The sequence below is a fragment of the Chlorocebus sabaeus genome, chromosome 6 (assembly GCF_047675955.1).
Source record: "Chlorocebus sabaeus isolate Y175 chromosome 6, mChlSab1.0.hap1, whole genome shotgun sequence".
In the NCBI taxonomy this organism is placed as follows: domain Eukaryota; kingdom Metazoa; phylum Chordata; class Mammalia; order Primates; family Cercopithecidae; genus Chlorocebus; species Chlorocebus sabaeus.
The window spans coordinates 16,245,299-16,267,225 of NC_132909.1; the positions used below are offsets into that span (position 1 = coordinate 16,245,299).

The following is a 21,927-nucleotide window of genomic DNA, read 5'->3' on the forward strand; positions in this document are numbered from 1 at the left end:
GTCCTGGGCACAGACCCCGCCCATGAGCCTGAGAAGTGCTCCTGCCCAGGGAAGAGGCTCAGCACAGAAGGAGGAAGGACAGGACAGCACAGCTGACAGCTGTGCTCAGAAAGATTCTGGATCCCAGGCTCATCTCCACGGAGAACATGCAGGCAGCACAGACCATGGGGGTCCCCTCAGCCCCTCCCTGCACACTGCACATCACCTGGAAGGAGCTCCTGCTCACAGGTGAGGAGAGAACTTCCTGGGAGAGGACAGGAGGAGGAAGCAGAATGATTGGATGGGGTCTCCTGGAGAGGATGGGGTTCTAAAAAATAAAAGAAGTCAGCACTTTAGGAGGCTGAGGTGGGCGGATCATGAGGTCAGGAGTTCAAGACCAGTCTGCTCAACATAGTGAAGTCCCCTCTCTACTAAAAATACAAGAAATTAACCAGGTGTGGTGGTGTGCTCCTGTAATCCTAGCTACTCGGGAGGCTGAGGCAGGAGATTTGCATGAACCTGGGAGGCAGAGGTTGCAGTTAGCGGAGATTTGCATGAACCTGGGAGGCAGAAGTTGCAGTGAGCCGAGATCGCAACACTACATGTCAGCCTGGGCGACAATACGAGATTTCGTCTCAAAAAAAAAAAAAAAAAAAAATGAAAAGAATTCTCTGTTGGAGCCTGGATAGGGGAGAATATACTTGAGAGGGACAGGGGTCGAGTTGAAACAGGAAAATCACATTGAACTGGAATTGAAAAGAGGTAGGAAAATCTCAAGTCTTTCATTTTCCCGGTCAATCATCACTGGCCACCACATTTTGAAAAATGATAATAATAACTATTATCAGATGATACTTCAAATGAAAACATTAGCAGAGCATGAAACACTGTTGTCAGCAAAAAACTTCAACAATTGAGGAAAGAAAAAAAAAAAAAAAGAAAAACACCCCAGGCGTGTAGGGCCCTGGGAACTCTCACATCTACAGGAGTCTGCAGCCTGTACGAGGCACTGGGGTGCAACCAAGATCAAAAGTCCCTGTCCTCACGGAGCTCATGCTGTCATAGGGAAGAAGACAGACATGTAAAGACATCTAGAATGTGAGGTCAGGTGTTGACAAGAGCTCTGGAGGGAGCAGAGCAGGGAAAGGTCAGAAAGGGAAGACCCAGGGTCTCTGAAGGAGGTGTCAGGAAAGAAATCTAAGATGCCCTGATAGAAGCATGACCTGAGGGCAGTGTGGAGGGAGCCATGCAGACCCCTGGGCAAGAGGATGCCAAAAAGAAAAGTGCCAAGGTCGGAAGTGTTGAAGGAATGGGGGTCATGCTGCTGACCTTTATCCAGTAAGACAGTAGGACACACACACAGACAAAAGGTGTGTATGTGTGTGCGTCTGTGAGTGTGTGTGTGGGTGTGTGTTTTCAAGGCTGATGATTGAAGAGATATTCTCAAGACCCAGGGCCCCATGTTTTCACTCCCATACATAGGTCTCAATATTGACTGATGCTCTCTCCACCTCCTAGCATCACTTTTAATCTTCTGGAACCCGCCTACCACTGCCCAAGTCACAATTGAAGCACAACCAGCCAAAGTTTCCGAGGGGAATGATGTTCTGCTACGTGTCCACAATTTGCCCCAGAATCTTGCTGCCTACATCTGGTACAAAGGGCAAATTATGGACCTCCACCATTACATTACATCATATGTAATAGACACTGAAGTAATTGTATTTGGGCCTGCATACAGTGGACGAGAAACAGTATATTCCAATGCATCCCTGCTGATCCAGAATGTCACCCAGAAGGACACAGGATCCTACACCATACAAATCATAATGCGAGGAGATAGGACTAAAGGAGTAACTGGACATTTCACCTTATACCGTGAGTGATTCCACATGATCCCTGGGTGTTGGGGGTTGGGGTCACTTCTACATTGCACACACAGGATTGTCAGGCCTGGACAGTGCCTGTGTCCCTCTCTGCGTTATGTCCCATGTTGGGGTTTCGGCATTTAGTGCAGGACACACACAGAGGAGACAAACCACAACAGATCAGAATTCCTTTCCTGCCTCCAGACCCTGCAGACACTTGCTGCACAGGAAGGACAGTCTGATGGGTGATGTGCTCAGCAGAAGGAGATCAGTCTCAGCCAAGCACCTCATGTCCTCTTCATAAACTTGACCCTGAGAAAGACCCTGGAGAACTGAGTAGGGCTTTACCTAAGGGGCCCCTGAGATATTCTCAGAGAAGCTCAGTCCTAGAAGCCTCAACCTCAGACCACTGTCCCTAAATCCTTACTCCAGATAAAGCTGAGGAGCCGGTGCCAGGCCTGGGTTGTGGCAGGGCTTACTGGGACCAAGGATTTAACAGCTGTCTGAGGACTGTGTCTCCTGGAGCTGTTCACTGCCAGGTTTCAGCCCTCAGAGTCTCATCTGGGAAAGGACAGAGCTTTCTTCACCTGAGATCAGAGTGAAGAGGACAGAAAGACAAGCTTTGTAGACCATCAGCCAACTGCCTTGTGAGGCTTAGGATGTTCCATAGAAAGTCTAATGTCTCCAGAAGCAGAAACAGAAGAGAGAAAATGTAACTGGCAGCAGTTTGTCCACAGGGATCTGACCTAAAGGTGCTCTCTCATGGAAGTAAATGATAATAAATGCTGTTTGTGTGAACACCTCCACTGTGCCAAGCATTAGATCACGTGACTGTGAAGAATTTTCAGTTTATTCACAGATAGTGTGAAAAGCCACAGTCCATTTGCCATTTAGCTTATTTGACTGAGAGAAAACTGAGGCACAGGAAGGCACAGTCACTGAACCAGAGTCACACAAACACAAAAGGCAGATCGGGGTCACATGAGGTCTGTCTGCAGCCACAGGCCCATCCTCTCCTCCACCAGAAGTGAGGGCTTATTGGATTCCAAGGACCCCGTAGTCATTTATTGGCTCAAATCCTCTCTTCTTAGGCATCCAAACATCAGAGGAGTGAGAGCAAATGGTCAGCTGATTAGTCTGTTCTCCAAAACTAAATCACCTGCCTCAACTGTCAGAGTCAGTGCAAAAAATGTCCAGGCCTCCCCCGCATATCTTAACCCCTATCACTGAACCTGAAATCCTGTGTTTCTCAAAGTGTCCATGTCACTGGCATGACAGGATAAAAGGGAGGACCTTGTTTTCATTCCCCACTCACACCCCGCACCAGCACAGGCCCAGTGAGAGACACACACTCAGGAGCTCTCACATAACAAATGAAGGAATTGAATGAAGAAATGAATGATCCATAACCTCTTTAGAGACTGGATCTTGGATGCAGAAACCTAGGAAGTTCTAGTCACACCTGTCCCTTCTCCTTCAGAGGCTGACACCCATGTTTCTTCCCCCCCACTACCTCTTGCCCCTAAAGCCACCCCACCTCATGTGTAACTCAGATTCTCCTTGGCGTCTGGAGGGTTTTGAGGGCTCCCTGATCGTGGATGGTGGAACTGGGGGCACCTTGTCCCTGGGGTTTCTGAAGTCACTGTGGCCCCCGCTGTTCACTGCCATGCTGTCTCTGCCTCTCTCTGCTTCTCTGTGTCCCTCATCTTGCCCCACTTCATTCTACCTGGCAAGCCCTGTCCTGCATAGCTTCTTCCTCCACCCCTAGGCCTTCCCCAGACAATCTCTCTAACTAGGCTGACTGTTCTGTTCCCTTCCTGCTAACACTGTGGCCTGGCCCACCTCCCAGGAAATGGGAAAGGCATAGAAATCACTTGGAGTTGTCACTCCTGCCAGACTTCATCTCAAGCCAATGACCCAAGGTCACTAAGAGAATAAGCTTCCACTGTATCCCCTCCCAGGGCTCTGTCCCTTTGTGAGGCTGTTCTGTGGACAAGACCGTGGGACAGGGATAGGCAGCTCCTCCATCCACTCTTATAATTCCCAGACAAATTCTTCTGGCCTCCTGCACAAACAAAACCAATTTATCCTGATGATAATTTGCAGTAAAGAAAGATTTTAATGACTCCAAGTCTGCCAAACAGGAGGACAGAGGTTTATTATTACTCAAATCAGCCTCCCTAGTGGATCAGGGGTTAGAGATTTTCAAGGATAGTTTCACGGGCACAGAACTGAAAAATGGGTACTGCTGATTGTTTGGGGATGGAATCATGAGGGCGGAGGGAAATGATTTGCTTGTGCTTGAATCTGCGTCTCGGTGGGGACCACATGACTGACTGAGGCATTAGTCATGGGTATGGATGAGGTCATCTGGTTGCCAGAATGCAAAGAATGAGAAACATCTCAAAAGACCAATCTCAGGTTCTACAATAGTGATGTTACCTATAGGAGCAATCAGTTACAAATTTTGTAAAATCTGGCCAAATGACATTTGAGCAGTAAGGGATTATAGAAACTGTGCCTACATTTTAGCAGAACTCAGTTCCCTACTATAATCTTATTCTCATGGCTTTCACCAGTTTTACAAAGGCAATCCCTGGGCAAAGTAAGGGTATTAGTTTTATGGAGGAACTATTATCATTCTTGCTTCAAAGTTAAGCCATAAATTATATTCCTACCATGGTTAGCCTGGCCTATGTCCAGGAATGAGTGAAGACAGCCAGCCTGAGACTAGATGTCAGATGGAGTCAGCCATGCTAGTTTACTGTCACTGTTGTAATCTTTGCACTGACTCACCAGGGTGTCAGAGGCTGGACAAGTCTGCAGTCTCCAGAGCCCATGGACTGATTTCACCCATTTCACTCGTGACTCCATCCTCAATCTACCATGGAGCTCACATTCTCCAGTCACTTCTTAGAGACTTCTGGTTTCCTGTCAGGCATATAACGACCTTGAAATTTGTCACTTGGTTCTAGCAGTAAGTAAAAACCTGAACAAACTCAAAAGTCAACAACTTGTTAAAATCTCTCAGAGATGGCCAGGCACAGTGGCTCACACCTGTAATCCCAGCAGTTTGGGAGGCCAAGGTGGGTGGATAATGGGGTGAGGAGATCGAGACAATACTGGCTAACACCGTGAAACCCCCTATCTACTAAAAATACAAAAATTACCAGGCGTGGTGGTGGGCAACTGTAGTCCCAGCTACTCAGGAGGCTGAGGCAGGAGAATGGCATGAAACTGGGAGGCAGAGCTCGCTTGAGCCAAGATCATGCCACTGCACTCCAGCCTGGACAACAGAGTGAGACTCTGTCTCAGGGGAAAAAAAAAAAAAAAGTGCTGTTAGAGAAACGAAAAATGCTTTTGATGCTTACTGGTAGACTGCACACAGCTGAGGAAAGAATCCCTGGCTTGAGGATGTGTGAATAGAAACTTCCAAAACTGAAACAGGAAAGTTCAAAAAGAGTAGGGGCAGAAATGTGGAACAACACATTCAACTTCATATTTAATACTTTGTATTGACAATAGTAATTTCTAAATGTTGTAGTTGTGGGACAACCGCCAAGGATGTAACATACATGTAATGGGAATACTGGTGGATTCGGGGACCTGTTGGAAGTGGCCAGGTGGGTGTTATCTGATGGTTTGACTGCCTGTGCCACACACAATTGTTTCCTCATGATGATGCCATTTTCATAAGGTGGGGTTCTTCATGTGGGGGACACATGAACCATTGGCATCTCACTTAGACTCTTTCTAATTCACACAAACTGAAACTCTAGTTGTATTTCCTGAGGTTAAGAGAAAATGAAGAAAGCATTTCACATACCTGTTTTGGGCTCCTCCCCATTTTTCCTAACTCTACACAGAAATTAGAAACAGGGAGTTCTTTCTATATTTACTAACATAACACACATCACTTCTTTAAATTCAGCATCATTCCTCCCTTTATGTAATAGACACACTGGCCAGTTCTGTCCTTTTAACGGAACTCTCTCTACTTAAGGACTTGCTAATTTCAAATCACCTTTGGCATCTTTCTTTGAGCGTAATGTGATCCTGCTGGAATTCACCCCACACCTAAAACTTAATTGGGTATCCAGAGAAATACTACTACCGGCAATTGATCTTAGATATTTGGACTATCAGTAAAAATTTCCACTTATGAAAACATTTTAATGTTTCCTCCAAATATTTTTTTGTTTTGTTACTAGAATCGGAACATAACTTGAGGTCTAAACTCCTGACAAATTTTTATGGGAAAATTACTGTATTACAAACTGAATATCCCAAATCCAGAATCCAATATCTGAAATGCTCCAAAATCCAACACTTCTGACAACTGATGTGGTGCTAAAAAGAAGTGCTCTCTGGAGCATTTTGGATTTTAAATTTTTCAGATTTGGGGTGCTAAACCAGTACATATACTGCAAATATTCCAAAATAAAAAAAAAGTTAGAAATCCAAAACACTTCGCTTTAAGCTTTTTGCATAAGCAACAATTTATCTGTGTGAACTATAGGCATGAAGCTCTACAGGAGATCTCTAGAATCTCCTCATCCTGCATAACTGAAACTGCACACACATGGAACAATGCCCTATTCCCACGATCCCAGCTCCTGGAAACTACTATTCTACTCTCTGATTCACTCTGGAATCCACTGAGATGAGGTACATAGAGTAGTCAAACTCATAGAATCAGAGAGTATAATGTCTAATGAGAGAAAGTATCTGCAAGACTTCTTTCCAAATATTGGTCTAATAGTCACCAAACACATAGGGTTCATGAGGGCCAGACTTCCATCATCAGTTCATGTTCGCCCTCTCCACCACTTAGTTCTGCATTTGCAAATATCCACCTGTATTTCTAGAAACATCCACATGGTCCTCACCTTCCCTCTACAGGGGGAAGGGAACATCATGGGCACAGAACAGAGAACATGGTCTTGGTCCAAAGCTATCAGCTCTTGCCTGTTGCCTTCACTCTTCATTCCTTGGACTCTGCTCTGTCTTTAGAGGTCACTGGCTCAAGTCAGTCACTATGAGACAGCTGGGAAAACTGCCCAACCTTGTGGCTCCACTGTCTGATAACTGAACTGACCTCCAGGCTTGACTCTGGTCTCCCCTGTGTTATTTCTGCTGAATTACCCAGTCCAGGCCAGGATTCCCAGTGCCCAAAGGGTTTAAGAACAATGGGAAGTTCCATCATCCATCTCTAGGATGTCCTTGGAAAGGGAAGCTGCAGAGAAAACATACCTTGGGGGACAAAGTAAGACTGAAACTAAGAAGATTCCAGCACTGCATGCTCCAGGTGAGGACCACAGGGTGGGCCAGGCAGGCAGTTGGAGAGGGAGAGACTCAGAGAGACACCAGGGGCTGTGACTGCTGGTCCCGTGTCTTTCCATGACCTAATACTGCTGCTAAATTCGCACTTGAAAAAGTCTGTGCTTCTCCCACATAAAGCAGGCAACCTCACAATCTCTGAGCCCCCAGATTGCCATGCATCTCTCTTGTAACACACACACCTGCAATGGGCTTTTAAAGACTTGTGTGGGCTGAGAGGTGGGAAATGCCAACTCTGATTGAAAAATGTCTTAGGAGGAATCAAATGTGCCACACAGGGCAATCTTCTCTCTGTTATCTCCACAGTGGAGACTCCCAAGCCATACATCTCCAGCAGTAATTTACACCCCAGGGAGGCCGTGGAGACTGTGATCTTATCCTGTGATCCTGACACTCAGGATGTAAGCTACCAGTGGTGGATAAAAGGTCAGAGCCTCCCTATCAGTCGCAAGTTGCAGCTGTCCGAAAACAACAGGACCCTCGTTATATTTGGTATCACAAAGGATACAGCAGGACCCTATGAATGTGAAATGAAGAATCCAGTGAGTTCCAGCCGCAGTGACCCAGTCACCCTGAATCTCCTCCGTGAGTATCTTCTAATTCTCCGTGAGGCAGGCTGCCATCCCAAATACACATGGCCAGAGGCCAGGCCTCTCAGTCCTTCTCAGGTGAAAGTACAGAGACCTTTACCTCTGGACATCAAAGCTGGCCATGACTTTCTGCCCCAGGTAAACCAGAGTAGGCTTAGGCTTGAACAAAAATTGGAGAGAAAAGGCTACTCCTGTCATGGGAGAATCAGGGTCCACACATTATGATGGGAGAAACAGGTAAATGTCTCAGGGTCCAGATCAGTGAACACAGCAGGGATTTGGCTGGAACTTCAGTGTTGTGACTTAGCTCACAGGGTCTCTGGTCCTTCCACAGACCAGGATTTTCCCTTCCCTCTGACATCATCACCTGTGACTTTATTCTCTTTGTTCCAGATGGTCTGGATGCCCCCACCATTTATTCTTCATACACTTATTACCATACAGGGGAGTCCCCAAGCTCTCCTGACTCACAGATTCTCACCTACTGGCAGAACATTGTTGGCTGATTGATGGGAAGTTCCAGCAATCAGCACAACTGTTCTTTATCTCCCAAATCACTAAAATATATACAGGGGTCTATGTCTGTTTCATCCATAACTCAGCCACTGGTAGAACAAATCTCATAATCAAGAGGATCATAGTCCCTGGTAGGTGGATCCCTGGAGCATTGGCAATATGTTTTCCAGTGAAGTCTATCTGACTATCAGGAAAGAGCCACCTGCCCTCTGCAAAGAGAGAGGGAAAATCAAAAACACAGGACAGGGAATATGTGTCTGATCCAAACCACCAGCTTTCGCCTGTCCCCTTCACTCTTTCTAGATCGTTCTTTAGACTCTACACTAACAATGAACAATCTGAAAGGAAATTAAGAAAACAATTTCAATTCACATTAACATCAAAAGGAATAAAATATTTTGGAATAAGTTTAACCAAAAGGTAGTGGGGTTATATCCTGAAAACTACAAAACATTACTGAAAGAAATTAAAGATGACATCAATATGTGGAAAAGCATTTCATTTTCACGGATTGGAAGAATCAATATTGTTAGGAAGACAATACTACCCAAAGTGAGATGCAGATTCAACGCAACCCCTACCAGAATCCCAGTAACATACTTTGCAGAATTACAAAAATCTGTCCCAAATCTGACCTGACAGGCTCTTATTGATGACTGCCACAACAGAGACACTGAGAAAAAGATGCAACCATGAAAAGGTGGAAAGATTTGATGACGTAGAAAATAGCAATCAGCCTCTCTCACATCCCAAAGCCTTCAAAAATATACAAGTGCAGCATGGCCAGTATGGAACTGACCAAAAACTAATCACCAAGCTAGAAACGTGGTGAGAGAAAAAAAAGGGGGGTGGAAGAATGTATTTGGATAATCACCTACCACTTTGGTGTATTAATCTGATGCTGAAAAAGAATGCTAACTGGAGCATTTTAGATTTTGAATCTTTCAGATTTGGGATGCTAAACCAGTAAGTATATGACAAATATTTCAGAATCAAAAAAAAATCAGAAACCCAAAACACTTTTTTTCCTAAGTCTTATGCATAAGAAACACTCAATCTGTGTGAACTATAGGCATCAAGCTGTACAGCAGATCTCTAGAACCTCCCCGTCTTGCATAACTGAAACTGCACACACATGAACAACTTCTGATTCTCCCCACTCCCAGCTCCTGGAAACCAGCAGTCTCTTCTCAGATTCACTCTGGAATCCACTAACATGAGGTCCCTAGAATAGTCAAACCCATGGAATCGGAGAGTAGAGTGTCCAGTGAAAGAAAATATTTGCAAAATTTCCCCCCATATTTATCTCATATCCATCAAAAACCCATGGTCCAATGAGGATCAGATTTCCAGCAGTTCATTCCCACCCTTTCCACCAGTCAGTTCTGCATTTGCAAATGTCCACATGTATTTCTGGAAAGATCCACATAGTCCTCACCTGCCCTTTGCAGAAGGAGAGGAAACTTAAAGAACTCAGAACAGGGAACATGGTTCTGCTCCAAAGCCACCAGCTCTTGCCTGTCCCCTTCACTCTTTCTAGATCATTCCTTGCACTCTGCTCTATCTTTGGAGGTCACTGGAACAAGTAAGTCATCATGAAACACTTGCAGAAAACTGCCCCACCTTGTGCCTCCACTGCCTGATGACTGAACTGACCTCCAGGCTTGACTCTGGTCTCTCCTGTTTTATTTCTGCTGAAACATCCAGTCCCAGGCCACGCTGCTCAGTATCTTCAGGGTTTCAGGACAATGGGAAGTCCCATTATTACTCATCTCTAGAATGTCCTTGGAAATGGAAGCTGCAGAGAAATCACATCTAGCGGGGCAAAGTAGGATGGAATTTGGAAGGGGCCCAGCAGTTGCACATTCCAGGTAAGGAACCCAAGGTGAGCCAGCCAGACAGCTGATTAGAGAGGGACTGGGAGGGGTACCAGGTGCTCTCACTCCCACTGAAGTGTCTGTACATGACCCAGCACTGCTGCTCAATTCACACTTGAGAAAGCCTGTGCTTTCATAAGACAGAGCAGGCAGCCTCACAGCCTTTGAGCCCTTAGGTCATCATGCATCTGTCTTGTGACACACGCACCAGCTATTGGTTTTCAAGGACTCAGATGGGCTGAGAGGTGGGAGATGCCAACTCTGATTGAAGGATGCCTGTGGAAGAATCAAAGCTGCCACACAGGACAAACTTCTCTCTGTTATCCACACAGCGGAGCTGCCCAAGCCTTACATCACCAGCAACAACTTCAACCCCATGGAGAATAAGAATGTTGTAACCTTAACCTGTGAACCTAAGACTCAAAACTACACTTACGTGTGGTGGGTAAATGGTCAGAGCCTCCCGGTCAGCCCCAGGCTAAAGCAACCGGGTAAAAACAGGTTCCTCATTCTACCCAATGTCTCAAGAAATGACACAGGACCCTATGAATGTGAAATACGGGACCGAGTTGGTAGCATGCGCAGTGACCCCATCACCCTGGATGTCCTCTGTGAGTATCTTTGGTTCCTCTGTGGGCCAAGTCACCAGCTTAAATTCAAACAAACAGAGGCCAGGCATCTCAGTCTCTCTCAGGTCAAAGTACAGACACTTTCATTTCTGGACACCCGAGTTGGCCATGACTCCCTGATCTGGGAAAACCTGGGTAGGCACAGCCTTAACCAAGAATATAAGGGGAGGGGATACTCTTGTCATGGGAGACTTGGGATCTACAGTCTCTGATGGCAGAAACAGGTGAATACCTCAAGCCTCAGCTCAGTGAACACAGAGGGGTTTGGCTGGGACCAAAGGGTGTGTCTTGGTTCAGAGGGACACTGTGTACCTTTAAGAGACCAGGAGTATCCCCTTCCCTCGGATGACATCACCTGTGACTTTATTGTCTTTACTCCAGATGGTCCAGACTTCCCCAGGATTTCCCCTTCATTCACATATTACCATTCAGGAGGAAACCTCTACTTGTACTGCTTCGCGGACTCTAACCCACCGGCAGAGTATACTTGGACAATTAATGGGAAGTTTCTGCAATCAGGACAAATACTCTCTATCCCCCAAATTACTACAACGCATAGCGGGCGCTATGGTTGCTGTGTTCGTAACTCAGTCACTGGCAGGGAACGTTCCACATTCAAGACGATCAAAGTCTCTGGTAAGTGGATCCCTGCATCATAGGCAATAGGGTTTTAGGTGGAGTCTATCTGGCCTTCAGAGAAGAGTCAGGAAAACATTTTTATTCCCAGTCTGTGCCCCATGGGCAGAAGCAAATCCTAATTTCTCCTCCTGAACCCTCCCAATTTGTCTCTACAGACTCTCTTCTGCTTGTTCTTCTGTTTTTCATGGCTGACCTTGTGTCCAGCCTGAGAACGGTAGGGGGGAGGCTTTGTCAGCCCTGAGCCCTATGTGGTGGAAGAGGCTTCACAGAGGGACAAGGAGAGTCCTCAAGATCAAGTTGCTTCTCGCTGTCACCGACACATCCCTTTCTGCCACATCTTTGTTTTCTTTTACCTACTCCATGAGCTACAACGAACATCTGAGGCTTTGAAACAAGCTCACATTTTTCCCCTAAATGAGAGGAGGAAGCCCCTTGGAAGAGAGAGGGGCAGCTCCAACCGCTCCCTGCTCTGCTCCAGGGTTCTCCGGTGACTGGCCCTGCCTGACTCCACCTTTTGTGGGACCAGCATGTGTGGAGAAAGAGTCCTGGTGGCCTGTCCTGAATTCGGCTAAATTGAGCTGCCAGTTGAAGCGAAGCCTAGGCTGCAGGGAAATAAGAAGAGAGGGAGCCTCGGGGCAGACTCTTGAGCTGTGTCCTGGTTCTGAAGTCACCGGCTGTATGAGGCTGTGGGCACAGCATGTGGGACACAGCACAGAGGACAGTGAGTGATGCGCACTTGGAGAAATAGTAAGAATCACCTCTCGGGCTCTGCATGGCAGGAAAGGGGCAATGCCAAAAAGTGTGTATTTATAGTGAGGGTAAGACTGCCAGACACTTTGTATATGTCTAATATATCATTAACTATTTCTAATTGTGTAATTTAGTGTTGTATAACAATCACACTATCTATTTCCAGATCTTTTTCCTTTTACCGTATTAAACTTCTTTACCCAATAAACAGTAACTCTCACTCCTTCTCCCCCTAACCCCTAGCACCCATCATTCTACTTTCTGTCTCTATGTAACTGGCTATTCTATCTTTCATATATGGAATTATATAATAATTATCCTTTTGTGTCTGGCTTATTTCAGTTAGCATAATGTCTTCAAGGTTCATCCATTTTGCATGATGTATTGGAATTTTATTCCTTGCTAAGGTTGAATAACATTTCGATGTATAGATATACCTCATTTGCCTACCCTCTTATCTTTCAATGGACTTTTCCATTGTTTCCTTTTTTGGCTATTGTGAGTAATGCTTCTCTGAACATCAATGTGCAAATATTTCTTCAAATCTCTTTCAATTATTTAGGGAGTATGTCCAGAAGTGGAATTGCTGGATCAAATGGTAATTTATTGTTTAATTTTTTGAGAAACAGCCACACCACCTTTCACAGTGGCTATAACATTTCCCATTCCCATCAGCAATGCACTAGAGCTCCAATTTTTCCTTCTATTTGAAAACATTTGATGTTTTGTGTTGCTGTCATTGTTGTTGTTTATCAAAGCCATCCTAAAGTGTGTGAGGTGGTGTCACATTGTGGTTTTGATTTGCATATCTCTAAGTATTCATGACATTGAGGAACTTTGCATGGGCTTATTGGATATTTGTATATCTTCCTTGGAGAAAACTCTATTTTAATCTTTTGTTAATTTTTTAATTGGGTTTTTGGATGTTTGTTGTTGTTGACTTGTAGTTTTTCATGTATTCTGGAAATTAACTTCTTATCACACTTCTAATTTGCAAATGTTTTTCTCATTTCATGGGTTGCCTTTTTACTCTCTTGATAATGTTCTTTGATATATGAAAGGTTTTGATTTTTATGAAGTCCAATTTATAAATTTTATTTGTTGCCTGTGCTTTTGATGTTACAACCAAAAAATCATTGTGAAATCCAATATCACGAAGCTTTTCTCCTATGTTTTCTTCTAAGAGTTGTGTAGTTCTGCTCTTACATTTAGATCTTTGATTTATTGTGGGTTAATTTTTGTATATGATGTTAGGTAAAGGTTCCACTCATTCTTGACCTTAGATATCCACCTTTCCCAATATCATTTGGTGAGAACACTGTCCTTTCAACATTGAATGATCTTGGCACACTCGATGAAAATCATTTGGCCATATATGCAAATATTTCTATCTGGGCTCTCTGTTCTGTTTCATTAATTTCTATGTCCTCCTTTATGCCAGTACTACACTGTATTGATTACTGGGACTTGGTAGTAAATGCTGAAATCAGGAAGAGTGAGTTCTCCAGCTTCATTCTTCCTCTTCAAAGTTGTTTGTCTATTTAGAGTCATGAGATTCAATATATATTTTAGGACCGATTTTTCTTTTTCTGCAAAAATGTCACTGAGTTTCTGATAGGAATTGTATTGAATCTGCAGCTCACTTTGCATAGCATTGTCCTCCTTACAATATTGAGCCTTCTAATTCATGAAACAAAGTGTCTTTCAATTTATTGATGTCATCTTTAGGCAATATTTTATGGATTTCAGGTATAATCATTTCACCTCTTTGGATAAACTTATTCCTAACTATTTTATTCTTTTTGATATTAATACAAATTAAATTTTTTAAAATTTCCCTTTAGATTGTTCATGGGTAATGTATTGAAATACAATTGATGATTGTTGATTTTGTATTGTGCAACATTACCGAATTCATTTATTAATTCTAATAGGTTTGTTTCATCTTTAGGATTTTCTACATATGAATTCAAGTTATCTGTGAACAGAAATAATTTTATTCCTTTCTTCCAATTTGAGTATCTTTTCTTAAATTCTTGCCTAATTTTTCTGACTACACCTTTCAATACTACATTGAATAGAAGTGTCAAAAGCAGCATTCTTGTCTTGTTCCTGCTCATACAGGGAAAGCTTTCAGTCTTTGTCTGTTGAGTATGATGTTAGCATTGGGTTTTTCACATATTGACTTTATGTTGAGGTCATTTCCTTGCATTCTTAGTTAGAATGTTTTCATTAAGAAAAAATATGGAATTTCATCAAACGCTTTTATTGATTCATTCTTATTACCGATTATAGTTCGCATCAAGTTTTTGTGTTTTTCTAGGAATTTGTCTATTTCATCTAGGTTATCAAATTTTTTGACATACAATTATTTACAGTACTTTCATAATCATTTTATTAGAATTGATAGTAATCACTTCATTTTATTTTTTCTTTTCACTTGTCTTTTATTTTTTTTTATTTTTTTCTTTGGAGAGAGAGAGACAGGCTCTCACTCTGTAGGCCAGCCCAGGCTGAAATACAGTGGTGTGATTAGGGATCACTGCAGCCTCAACTTCCTGGGCTTAAGCAATTCTCCTTCTTCAGTCTCGCAAGATACTCGGGTTACACATGCATGCCACCATGCCCAGCTAATAGGCTTTTAACTTTTTTTTGGAGAGAGAGGGTCTCCCCGGGTTACCTATGCTGGTCCAAACACCTGGCCTCAAGCAATCCTCCCATTGTGACCTCCCAAAGTGCTAGGATTAAAATATGACCCACCATGCTCAGATTCCATTTTCATATCTGATTTTAGTAATTTTAATCTTCTCTCTTTTTTTCTTAGTCAGTCTAGTTAATGGTCGTCAATTTTGTTGATTTCATTCTGAAGAATCAACTTTCATTTCATTAATTACTCTATTCTTTTTCTATTCTCCATTTTATTTTATCTACTCTAATCCTTATTGTTACCTTCATTCACTGTGCTTGGGTTTAGTTTGTTCTTCTTTCCTATCACGAAGTATTAAAGTAGGTTGCTGATCTGAGATCTTTCTTCCTTTTTTAAAGTAACAGTTTACAGTTATAAATTTCTTGCACAAGACTCTTAACTTCTCTGAACCTCTGGTTCCTCACTCGAAAACTGCAATGAGAGAGCTTGCTTTATACCATTCTTTTAAAGGTTTAATGTAGTCAATGAAACAAGATGCCACACACAGAGTAACCAATGTCACCTGCTATATTAATACCATCGTCATTAGCTTTGAGGTCAAATAGTCCTAGAATCAAATGTCAGATACACCTATTACTAGCCATATGACACCAGGAAAGTTTTTACACTACTCTAAGCCTCTGTCTTTTCATTGGCAAAATGGAAATAATGTCTACCTGACAGGGTTACTGTGTGAATTAAATGAGGTACAGGTAAAGTATTTAGCACAGGTCCTGGCACATAGGACGTGCCCCTCAACAGTACCTATTTCCATATACATATAGAAAAAGAGGTACCACGTAAAACACTAGGACATGGTGACTGACTACTTGTGGGAGAGAAAGGGAAAAAGCTAAGTACAAAGAATCAAGCCTGGTGTGTTAGTTTTTACCAACTGAGATGCATCCAGGATGGGATTAGACATTTAAGATAATTTATCAGGGAAGACACCTCTGAGGGAATGTGGGGCAGGCATGAAGGTAGTATGGGAGAACCCACAGACCACTATGCAAAGATGACTCCTATAAAAAAGAAAGAAAAAGAATTTTTAGGTATCAATTCAGTTCTAAGAGAGTTTTTGCAAGGCTGATGGGGAGTCTTCCAATCAATCACCCATGAAAGTTAAAGAGAGCCTCAGAAAAATAGGCTTGCTTTCACGGCCTTGCTGGGAACCTGTGGGAAGGAAGCTTTCTGTGCAAAGGAGGTGGTGAATTTGAAATGCACTGACCTGGACCTTCTGTCAATCCTGTCAATCATGGAGACCTGGCATGGTCTCATTCATGGCTGCCACACAGAGACACTGAGAAAAGATGCAACCATGAAAAGGTGGAAAGGTGGAAAGTTCTAATGACATAGAAAATAGCAATCAGCCTTTCTCACATCTGAAAGCTTTCTGAAATATCTGAGTGCAGTAGAGAATTGACAGAGGACTGATCACCAACCTAGAAACATGGTGAGAGGGTAAAAAACTGCAAGAATATAACCATCTCCCATCAATTTTCCAACAGAAATAATGCATTCCTTGAAGAAATAATTATAGAGTACCTCATGTTACATGCTTGTTCCTGAGGCTCTTCCCTGTAAAATAACATCATCTCCATTCCTTTTCATTTCTTTCCATGACAGCTCCTTCAGGAAGAGGACATATTCCTGGCCTTAATCCCATATATCAGCCGTGATGTCATTTCTGTATTTTGGGAAGACTGGCAGGTATGATGGCCTTTTCTCCTGTCCTGTTTCCTGCAGGGCTGACTGCCATGCTTGGGAGCATGATAAGACTTATTGGCCTGTATCTGGGACTGGATCTCCTCCTTCTTCCACTAAACTCCTGCTTCTCAGCACTAATTCCTGCAGTTCCCTTTCTCCCTGGCCTTTATGCTCCCTCTACCCCAATGTCTTTTAGACATAATTATCTCCAGCCTCTGCTCGTTTATTTCTCAGTTTCACATGAGAAACACAATTTCACATTGCAAAACCCTCTTCATTATTTTTAACATCTCTCAATAGTGTAGTTCTATCCATTCCCATAAAGACCAACCACTTCTCAAAGTGTTGCTTGACTTCTTGTCTCCAGACTTTGAAACCTTCCTTGCATATGACTGCCTCATTACCTTTCTAAAATCTAGTTAATTCACTTAATCAAGAATCCCCAAGGGTTTACTCTAGCCTATTTGGTAAGTTCACAGTTCTGTATTTACTAATCCTTCTCACTTCCTTTACCTCTACTTCCTAGTATAATTCCTCCATCCTAATTAGAACTCTCCTCCTACACATCCCTGTTGCTTCACCCATATATACATAAAATTCTTAGTTCCAATGCAATGCCTAAAAACAGGGTGAACTCCCCTCCACCATCTGCACTACAGACTTAACCACACCTTTCACCACAAGCAATCTCCGACCTGGTGGAGAACAAAGACCTTATGAATAGCCTGTGAACCTGAGAGTCAGGACACAACCTATGTGAGGTTGAGACCTTTTCCTGGTGACCAATTCATGTGTTCAAAAAAGATAAAGAAATGAAGAAGGCAAGGTCCCTACCCCAGGTGACATAAAGCCTAAGACAGGAAATGAAACCTGAAAATAATCATGATACCAAAATAGAAAAAAACCGAAGGCCACAAGAAATCAGAGAAACCTGATGGGAAATATAGCTACACATTGGAATCACTGGAAAACATTTTTAAAAGTGGATGTTCAAGCCCCACCCATGAGTTCCAGTTTAAATGTCTGGTGAGGGACCCAGGCACTGGTAATTTTTATGTCTTCCCTGACACTACAAACATGTAAAAAGGATGGAGAACTCTTGTTGTAATAGGTAGAACTTAAAACTAAATCAATGATTTTCAGCTAGAAGTACTGGTATTACCTAAGGACCTTTTTCAACATACATAAGACTGCACTTTTTTGGCCCTAATTATTAACGGGCTACACCAATAACTCAGTAATCCAGTTGGGAAACAGAAGCTGAATGGAAAAGCCACCTTATTTGATATGTTAAAATATATATAAAGCATTTTTAAATGAGTGATAAGTGACGCTAAACCTTCTCTAAATAATATTTATGGGAATGTTAATAATATGAGCATTCTAGGCTGGGCGCGGTGGTGCACGCCTGTAATCCCAGCACTTTGGGAGGCTGAGGCGGGCAGATCATGAGGTCAGGAGACTATCCTGGCTAACACGGTGAAACCCCGTCTCTACTAAAAATACAAAAACAAACCTAGTCGGGCCTGGTGGCAGGCGCCTGTTCTCCCAGCTACTCGGGAGGCTGAGGCAGGAGAATGGCGTGAACCCGGTAGGTGGAGCTTCCAGTGAGCCAAGATCGTGCCACTGCTCTCCAGCCTGGGCAGCAAGCAAGACTCTGTCTCAAAAAAAATAAATAAATACATTTTAAAAAATGAGTATTCTAAAAACTATATGAAATTTCTGGAAATTGAATATGTTATCAGTAATAGTGTCATGTGCCACAGAAGTAACTAGATTTCTATGTGAGCTGTGTCTTTACCATAATAAACCTAATGAAAATCAAATTAGATTTTTAACCACAGTGATTTTAAATATTTGTCATTCACAGACAGTTGGTTTGACTCTTTCTTGAAGTATTTACAATCAGCTACAGTCCAAAATTGCTTTTTCTTCAAGGAGATATATGGAAAAAACTCTGACAACGACTCTTGAATGCAAGGTTCTGATAATTTCAAGATCATACCACTGGACTCTCTGAGAGCTGTTGAAATTTTAATGAACAGGCTGATATCTTCATGAAATTCAAGGCAAAGAAGAAAAAAAAACTCAATTTCATTGGACTAAATAATCAAAAGGATAATGTTTTCATAACTTTTTATTTGAAAATATGCTGATTCTTTGAATGTTTTATTCTCCAGATTTATGAACTTTCTCTTTTAGGCTATTTATACTTTACAGCAATTTGGTAAAGTACACTTTTGTAAACAAAAATTGAAATATTTGCTTTGGCTCCCTATCTGAGTGTCCCACAATTGGGAAACTATTCATGAGGATTCATATGCTTATGGTAATAAAGTTATTTGCACAAGTTCAGTAAGAATCTACTCTCTTTATAACAGGACACATTTGAAAACATTGCTTATATTACCAAGGTTTTGACTGGGATGCTCTATTTGAGAATATACATAGAATAAACCCATAAGGAATGCAGGCAAATTCTGAAGTTGTCCTTGGTTTGGCTTCCTAGTCTCAAGAGGTTTTTGAAAGTTTAATCTGAGAGTCCTATAAAACTTCTAGCAAAGCAAAGTTTAAAAAGATCCTCTATGGTCCATTGATACTCTTGCTGCACTTAGGTAAAAAATCTAGGCAAGTTCGGTGAGACTCAACCTATTTTGCAAATAAATTCATCCTACTTCAATTATCTTTGGTAAAAATAGAGACTCCTATATAGAGAAAAATTATGTTGGAAAGAAAAACTGTAGTACAACTGTTACCAGACTGAACCACTGTTCATTACCTTTGAGTATTTATAATCCACTGGTAGACTAGACTGTACCCTGAATTCTTTTAGTTCTTCCAATTCAATTTTCTCCAATGAAATCATTAAGAACAAGAACAGCTCTGTTTCTGAAGCCATATAATCTGGAGGTGGACAACTCAATGTAAATTTCATGGGAAAACCCTCATGTCTGAGGTGTGGGCCACTCAGAGCTCACCAAATATTCAAGACCATAACTTAGAGAAACTTAAACTGCAAACCACGACAACAAGTTGATGACTTTACATTGTGGACAGTTTTTCTCAAGATGTCAGAACAAGATTATCAATCATGTTAAGACTCTTACCTCTCTTAATTTGTCCTTGCTTATGCCTGTCTCCTTTGCTACCCAGAATAATGCTGTACTTAGGATTTCACAAGAAGTAGCTTCTGAGAGTAAGTTAACAGTGTCAGATATATCACATCAACCACGCTTTTTTTTTTTTAAGATGGAGTTTCTCTCTTGTTGCCCATGCTGGAGCGCAATGGCACAATCTTGGCTCACCACAACCTCCGCCTCCTGGGTTCAAGTGATTATCCTTCTTCAGCCTCCCTAGTAGCTGGGATTATAAGCATGCGCCACCACACTCGGCTAATATTGTAATTTTAGTAGACGAGGTTTATCCATGTTGGTCAGGCTGGTTTTGAACGCCCAACCTCAGGTGACCGCACGCCTCGGCCTCCTAAGGTGCTGGCATTACAGGCATGAGCCACTACACCTGGCCCACACATTTTTACATAACAACAGATCCTTTAGTCCACCCCAAAGCTGACGTTAGCTGCATCTTTAACACAACTTTTTCCTCAAATGTATCGGGTTTTTTTTAGGCTTCCACTTCTATACTTGCCATTCTTCTCACTCTCTGTTTTAATTTAACATAGACATGCAATGCTAGAAAATAGAATTGCTCTCTACCAGCCTAAAAGGGGGGAGCCTGTGCAGTTTCTGACACTTCTTGTTGCACATGGATAAATACATCGGGTTCTAGAGAGACTCAATTGTAAAAACCAACAAATGTGCTGTCTGGTTAAAATGACTAGACTCTTCTGGCTTCTTCTTTATTCTGTTGTAGTTGGTTTGCATCTTGCTTAAGGTGCATACTCCAAATTCTTGATATTTTCGTTCTGATAGTCATACTGGTAGTCTCCCTTATGTGGTACAATCTACGAACATTTTTACTTCTGTGCAAATATTTGTGAGCAGTCATCCTTCAAATATGAAATTGTTTCTCTTGGGCTGGAATTCAAAAACTCAAAGAAATGTGTGGTTTATGGGCCAGAGGCAGTGGCTCACATCGGTAATCCCAGCACTTTGGGAGGAAAAGGCAGGCAATTCACAAGGTCAGGAGTTCGACACCAGCCTGGTCAATATGGTGAAACCCTGTCTCTACTAAAATTACAAAAATTAGCCTAGTGTGGTGCTGCACACCTGTAGTCCTGTAGGGAGGCCCCCTGAAACCATTGCTATGGAATAAAAGATGAAATGCTCCTGATTATTGTAAATACAAAATTGCATGCAGGATTGTGTAAAGACAATGCCAGGTTGGGTTGCCACAATGAGCCAACAGTGCGTGATGTGCTTCCCCATGCAGAGAGCCTATTAATGAACGTGTAGTCAGGGAGATTTCACATCACCAAGATTCCTATCCCAGAAAAGCAGATGTTCATAGCTCTGGGAATGGAATGCAACCCTGTGGAGAGCCTATAAATGGACACATGAGGGGCGCCTGTTCATATGGATAAGATAGGGTTATAAACGCCCTTCTGCCACGGCTCTTCTAGGTCTCTTTAGAGTTAAGGCATACTCCCTTCTGATAATTTTTGGTTTAGCCAGTTGTCTAGCTTCACTTCCTGTTTCTACTGATTGTTTGCAACCAGCTTTGACTGCAACTGTCACTGCTGATTAATATCTTGCTAATCATAGGTTATGGATAGGCTGTGTTTCGGTTTTAGGGCTCTGTTAGAAAATGCTAAAGCACACACCATGTTGTAAATTCTTATCTCTGTATACTCTACTACTGCATGTCGATGTTATGTTAAAGAATTACTTCATCCCAATGTGACCATCTCACTTCAGAATCAAACCACCCTAAATCCCTCACTAACCTACCCCTGCCCTCACTAAACTTAATAATAAATGCTGGTATATCCCGTGCATTGGCGGCATCACAGGACCAAAATGTAATCCTGGACTCAGCTTTCACTATCTTCTGTGTGTCTTTTACTTCTTGACCTGCCTATCCACCTGGAAACAAAGAAAGAGCCCTGTTGCATTGTGGGCTGCTGGACAGATCCTGCAATGTAATCCCAGCTACTTGGGATGCTGAGGCAGGAGAATTGCTTGAACCAGGGAGGCAGATGTTGCAGTGAGGTAAGATCATGCCACTGCACTTCAGCCTCAGCGAAAGAGTGAGACTTCATCAAAAAAAAAAAAAAAAAAGAAGAGGGGATGGTGTCAAGATGGTCAATAGGAACACCACCAGCCTCCAGCTCCCAGCATGAGCAGCACAGAAGATAGGTGATTTCTGCATTTTCAACTGAGCTAC

General features: G+C 42.6%; 1 protein-coding gene across 3 annotated transcripts; it reads left to right on the forward strand.

The window, feature by feature from the left end:
- Positions 1–13: 13 nt before the first annotated feature.
- On the forward strand, positions 14–18,936 carry LOC140711846 (pregnancy-specific beta-1-glycoprotein 7-like). Of its 3 annotated transcripts, XM_073016371.1 has the most exons (7): positions 14–228; positions 1,498–1,857; positions 7,494–7,772; positions 10,503–10,781; positions 11,181–11,435; positions 16,501–16,584; positions 18,452–18,936. In XM_073016371.1, the coding sequence occupies exons 1-6, from the start codon at positions 147–149 to the stop codon at positions 16,551–16,553; spliced, it is 1,308 nt and encodes a 435-aa protein (XP_072872472.1). In that variant the 5' UTR covers positions 14–146; the 3' UTR covers positions 16,554–16,584; positions 18,452–18,936. The 3 variants fall into 3 exon arrangements, with proteins under 3 accessions (XP_072872472.1, XP_072872473.1, XP_072872474.1); XM_073016372.1 differs by lacking the exon at positions 10,503–10,781; XM_073016373.1 differs by lacking the exons at positions 16,501–16,584; positions 18,452–18,936 and adding an exon at positions 14,847–15,572.
- Positions 18,937–21,927: the final 2,991 nt, after the last annotated feature.

Bases quoted from the DNA above. Each gene is read 5' to 3' on its own strand.
- LOC140711846 (XM_073016373.1), top strand. From the start codon at position 147: ATGCAGGCAGCACAGACCATGGGGGTCCCCTCAGCCCCTCCCTGCACA. The intron at 229-1,497 runs GTGAGGAGAGAA...TCCACCTCCTAG, and splicing joins GAAGGAGCTCCTGCTCACAG to CATCACTTTTAATCTTCTGG. The intron at 11,436-14,846 runs GTAAGTGGATCC...TTTTTTTTGGAG, and splicing joins CAAGACGATCAAAGTCTCTG to AGAGAGGGTCTCCCCGGGTT.